Here is a 5,797-nt window from a genome sequence, read left to right on the forward strand (position 1 = left end):
ACTTTTTGATAAATAATTCGTTCTTATTGCGAAATAGGAGCACTATTTATGAATCTGTAATAAAAGACGTGAGGAAATTCTGTCTTTTTTAAAGACAAAAATTTTTGAGGCAAAATACCCAAAAAGAAGTTTGTAAAAAATACTCATATTCTGTTTAGGAAATATCGCAGAACGAGATATTGGGAACACTAACGCGATATTTTACAAACCAAAAAAATGGCTCCAGCTCTCTTGCAGCCAGCATTCTCAAATCTACAAATACAAAATTTTTCCTTAGTTGAAAAACTGGTTCGAAATCTATCTTTGTCAGCTAATTTAGTCAAATTTTTATTGTCCTACACATATTTTATTCCAGTTCAACTATTCATTCAGGACGGAACTGTTAGAGAAAAATACACAAAGTGGTGCAAATTTTATTAGGAACATTATTTTTCTGATATTTAGCTGAAATTTAGAACAAAAACCGTAAAATAAATGACAAAATCGACAAAGCTCTGGAATCGTTCTCATGCTTGCAAAATCACCCAGCATGCATTAGTTTATTCTAATGCTAATAACTCGGAACCCATAGTAGATGCAGAAGAGAAGCAAAAGAAAAAAACTAGGGAAATCCTGCTGTACCTCAGTAATGCGACTCAAAGTTTTTAGGGTTGGTAAAAGGGGACATGACCCTTAAAAAGCTATCACCCTGTACATTCTGACCCCTGCTTTAGACATGAGACTCAAAAAGCAAGAATTTTCTGACTATGTTTACAAGAACTTTTCTATTTATTTTGTGCGTCTGATCACCCCTTTCATTTTTGCGATAGAAAAATCATGCATTGTTGAATTTTGACTGAAAATTTGAGAATTTGCTTGCCAAACAGTGAGCACCGTAAGAAATAAAAACGAAGCGTCTGAGCGAAAAAACCGATAGACTTTTCATGCATCTAAAATTGCTATAAGAAGGTGGGCTAAGTTTCAGTTCTTAACGCCCATAAAAAACTATTAAATGAAAAATTGATGTTTTTTAATCACCAGATGAAAATTTCAAAAATTGGAAACTATTCTCTATCGCCATAAACTTGGAACAAGTCGATTTAATTCGCTATATGCATGTTGTTGAAAGAAAACATTTGAATTCGTATCTCCATTTTTACTTTAAAAAATTATTTGTGTTATTTGATTAAAAATCGCTAATGCTATCAAGAAATAATTGAAAAACACCATTTTCAAGGCAAAAAAACTTAACAAATGAAACCATAAAGCAAAAACCTTGGTTTTCTCTGGATCAAACTCGTAAGTTTTTCGAGCTTCCAGACTGTCGTGAAACAAAATTATCTTCGACGCGCAAAACAATAATATAAAAATTTTACAACCAACAACAATTAAACACTATACGCGAAATTCCAGCAAAAAAACCACCCTTCAAGTAAAAACCAGAGAAAAACGACCATGGAAATTGATATTTGGACTCCTTCAAAGCAAACAGACGATTGGATTTATTCTATCGGATCCTGCTGGACACGAAGGAAATTTGCCTCTCAATGCTTACCATGCATACACGGAAATTTGTGAGAAATAAATCATCCTGATAACATTAAGCAAAGTGCGCCCTATTTTCAGCAGAGGGAAAGTCGCCTGCCTTTCTGGATGTAATTTATCATAAACTTGACGTCATAGATCGACATTCTATTTTGGTAAAGCCCTTTAAAGAATGATGCAAAAAACGCCTTGTCTCTACTACAATTTTCGAGCGTTTTTCCTAGTAAATGCTAAAAAACATTCACAAATTCAAACAAATCCCGCCAGTAAATTTAGCAAATAAACAAATTAGAACCAACGTTTAAACTCACGCCAGCAATTAATCTTCGCGGACTAATCTGGAAACGAACGGTAACTGAAAAGTTATCTGGATGACGAATTTCTAATGCACCTTTAAGCATAATTAACATTTAAATTAGAAAATTAGAAAGCACGCTAACTTGCGCGCACCAGATCAGTGATAGTAGGTTGAAGGAAAATAATTGTTTCATTACAGAACACACACTGTGTTAAATACACGAAAGCTCTCAAATCACACATTTTGTAGTGCTTTGTGAAAAATCTCACAAAATCTACATCAATTTATGCGATGAACCAAAATCCGGTGGCTTTGACCCGTGGCGTTACAAAACGCCGTAAATTACCCTAATCTAGTGGACGGTTTCCTTAAGCTGGCCTTGGCATTTGCTGGCTTTAGGGTGGCTAAAACCTTTCACCCTTATCTGAATTCTATTAGCATGTTAAATGGGTATTTTCCTGTTTTTATTTTAGCATATTTTACTCGTTTATTCAACGCTTGGACGTGTATAGATGACGCGCTGATTGCAGAAGAAGCCATGATATAACTGGTGAGTTTTTCACGATTTTTTGCGTCTTTAGAGGTGGTTGCTGCCTTGAGCAAACAACAGCTGAAGCAACTTGGATGGATGCTCCGAAATTTTGCTCCTATCTCTTTACAGGTTAGGAAATTCTGATCAAGTCAATGGCAAAAAGGAAGTTCTTGAAACGCCCCATGGAGTAAGTACGAAACCTTTACGAAAATGCCGCTATTTGCAACCCATTTCGAGATGAAAGGTCTTAAACTTCAATGGCCCCTAGAATCGTTACATTTTGCCTTATAACTTTCTAGAGGTTAGGAGTGTCTGAAAAAGCCTTCCTAGAGAAATAAACCTCATAAGACAAGGTTTCAAAAACGTTGTATTGGAAATTAAGGTATTTTACTCATTTCCGAGATAAAACCTGTGAAACTTTCGTGTCGGCAATTTTAGTTTGTGCTTTGTGGAGGTTAGATTTTTTTTGGAACAGTTCTCGAATGGTCTGCCACGAAGCTTTTAGAGGTATAATTAAGGTGTTTAAACTGCCAAGACCCACGAAATGTTGCCAATTTGGCTCTTATCTCTTTAGGGGTTAGGAATTTTTAAACCCCCCAAATCAGCTTAGATAGTCCTCAAAGCGCTCTACCGAAATGCCTCTCATGATTGTTTGGATATTTCCAACCGTTTTCCAGATAATTGCTGTTGAACTTCCCTTGTCCCTAAAAGATGTGATTTTTGCTTCTAGTTTTTTAAAAGTTGGGATTTTCTAAAAATGCATGATAAATAAAAGACTTTCTGAACACGGGCGATCGAAAACATTCGAAGGAATATGCAGATGTTTTAATAAACTTCAACGGCCCCTTAAAATTCACCTGTTTCACTTCTATCTCTTTTGAGGTTAGAAATATTGTTTTACAAATTAGAAGTAAAAAATCACTGCTGAAAAGCCCCAAGAAAATAATTTTTATGACCTGTAAAACGTTTTCTGGTCTCTATAAAATTTTAACTATTTTCAACCGGTACGTTCCCCTATTTCTGCTTCCATCTCTTTAGAGGTTAGGAATTTCGAAATAAACCCCAGTAGTAAAAGGAAGGTCTTGAGACGGGCTACCGAAAAGCTCCTTGCGACGGATACGATATTTTGAACAATTTCTCAGATATGACGTTATGAAGCCCCGAATGATGAACGAAATGATAAACGGAAAATCAATCACCTTTTGCAACAAATAAGGCCGATTGTCAGTGTCTTCGGGACTTAGATTATTATTGGCACAAGATCGGGCTTCAACTGGTTCGGGTCGATTGGCTTGTACAACTTTGGCGGCATTTAGGCGTCTCCTCAAATTTTGCAGGACTTTGGCTTCTTCGCGTCTTCTACTCGGCTGGTATTGCGGAGCGCTCGGTATAACCGGAATTTGCGGCTCAGAACTTAACAATCTGGAATCAAATTCAACGTTAAATCGAAGAACGTTCGCTGAAGAAAGTTGTCCGTTTCGTATACATATATGGAGTGAAATAAACGAAGTTGCTAGAAAATCGCTGGTAAAACTTGAGACTTTTGATGGAAGTAACTTTGTTTAATGCGGGCTCCTCCACCTGAAGAAGCTCGTTCAATCAGGATGTAAAATTGAAGGTTTTTTGCGCAAATCCGTGATAATCACTGAAATATCTGCAAAAATGGCAAAGAAATCCCAGCCCATTCGAGCATAGCACGCTGCTTTTAATTAAATTCAAACAATTCGTTTTTATATAAACTTTCCTCGGGCTGTGATTGCTTTTGACGTGAAAACAACGATTTAGAATGGCTTATTATGCAAGATGATACTAGACAAAGTCATGCTGAAATAGGCAATATTTTCAAAAAAGGCCAGAAATCTGACTCAAAATCGTTACTCATCATAACTTTCCTAAACTAATAAGACAAATAGAAAAGCTTAAAATAAATTCATGAGCGCTTGTTTTGGTGTAATTTTGATTTGTTTCACCGGCTGAGTGTATTTAAACAATTAATCCTGGCAAATAACCGGATAATTTACAAACGTGACTGATGATAATAACAGAAATCCCAAAGTTTGCTTGGTTTCACCAACATCCAGAGACGCGTTTTGTCGTGCGAACACAGTAAAACTGGAGTCGCACATTAAACGATTACCCGAAGAATAACATTGAGGTTCTTCAATGAAAACACCCGAATTTACCTCTTGGAAACAGGCGTTCTAGGTCGATTAGGATGCGTCAGCATTTGAAGAGGTGGACAGATTGAAGAATGTGAAGCAATTCTAGGAAGTTCCATAGTGTGGACGACGTCCCCAGCATCCAATGTGGATGCCGCATATCGGGCGTCGCGACGGCACCGCGACTCTTTGCAAAACTGACGAAGTTTGCGGCCGTTTTGGCGTCGCAGTGTAGCAGATGGCATGCGCCCTAAAACCTCCCGAATTGTTCTTTTCCTTCCATCCAGGCTCTGATGATTTATCACTAGTCGGCGAGATGCAACTTTAAGCTGGATTGAGACGAATTGCTTGTTACAGGATCATGTTTCCTTGGTCAAGATATGGAAGGTTTAGTGGAAGCCTCAAAGTTTAGCAGAAAAAGGTATCAGGAGGATTTAGTGATGAGCGAGACTGGAAGAACAATCCCAATGTAGACAAGAAAAGACTGAGACCATCTTCTGCCAAGCCAAGACTAGTCTTACGAGACTCTTGCAAACGGAAATTCGATATTGAAACGCATTAAATTTGTCCTGGTGGTCATTAATCCCTTAGTCTCCTGTCCTTGTCCTCGAGGCTGCAATACGAAGAACAAGGCCAAGACTTTGTGGGCAAGAACAGGATCATACAAGTCTTGACTTTGGTATTCTTCTGTCAAACTTTTTAGAGTGGTAAACAGTGCATTTAAAAAATCAAAGATGTTTTAAACCATTTGGTACAAAATTGGAAAAATTGAGTCAAAAATTGGCAAAACAAAAATATATTTTAGGAAAATAATGCAGAACTAGCAAAATGAAACCCTAAGTAATTGAACATAAAACGTCTTATAACAGATTAGTCGAGTGCAGGCGAACAAAAATACTTCATGGTGATTTCTCGAAGTCCAACTGAAAAACTTACGATTTTTTCAAGTTTTTGTATTAAATGTCAATCAAATTGTATGTATGAAACACTGTTTCATCTAAGTTTAAAGAGTTTATTTAGAGCTAACCAAGTTGCTACCTCGTTCAGGTACTTATTCATTTTTGCTTTGCCTTTGTCCCAATAGTCATCACTTGATGATTTGATATGATGGCGGTATCATCAGGGGGAAGGGGGCTATGTAGAAACAATACAGTCTTCGGTTGTCTATGAAATTAGAAAAATTTTCGTCGTTTTGTGCAAGGGTGGCGTAAGATTATTGCAAAATTTTATGTTTTCCGTCCCGTTTTGTATGTTTCTCGGAAGCAAAATGAGCAAGAACGCTCG

At 37.0% G+C, this 5,797-nt stretch overlaps 1 protein-coding gene across 2 annotated transcripts in view; it reads right to left on the reverse strand.

The window, feature by feature from the left end:
• LOC109546254 (venom allergen 3) overlaps window positions 1-5,797 on the reverse strand; it is an 18,571-nt gene that overhangs the window by 3,973 nt on the left and 8,801 nt on the right. The window contains exons 1-2 of one of the 2 annotated variants that reach the window (XM_019917151.2): window positions 4,538-5,240; window positions 3,554-3,776 (exon numbers count right to left, since the gene is read on the reverse strand). In XM_019917151.2, the coding sequence (XP_019772710.1) occupies window positions 3,554-3,776; window positions 4,538-4,758 (444 nt within the window). In that variant the 5' untranslated portion in view covers window positions 4,759-5,240. Of the gene's footprint in view, window positions 1-3,553; window positions 3,777-4,537; window positions 5,241-5,797 lie in introns of those variants that run through there. The other variant, XM_019917152.2, reaches the window with a different exon arrangement.

This window comes from Dendroctonus ponderosae, unplaced genomic scaffold (genome assembly GCF_020466585.1).
Source record: "Dendroctonus ponderosae isolate FM_Combo_2020 unplaced genomic scaffold, Dpon_F_20191213v2 Dpon_F_20191213_7, whole genome shotgun sequence".
Lineage (NCBI taxonomy): Eukaryota > Metazoa > Arthropoda > Insecta > Coleoptera > Curculionidae > Dendroctonus > Dendroctonus ponderosae.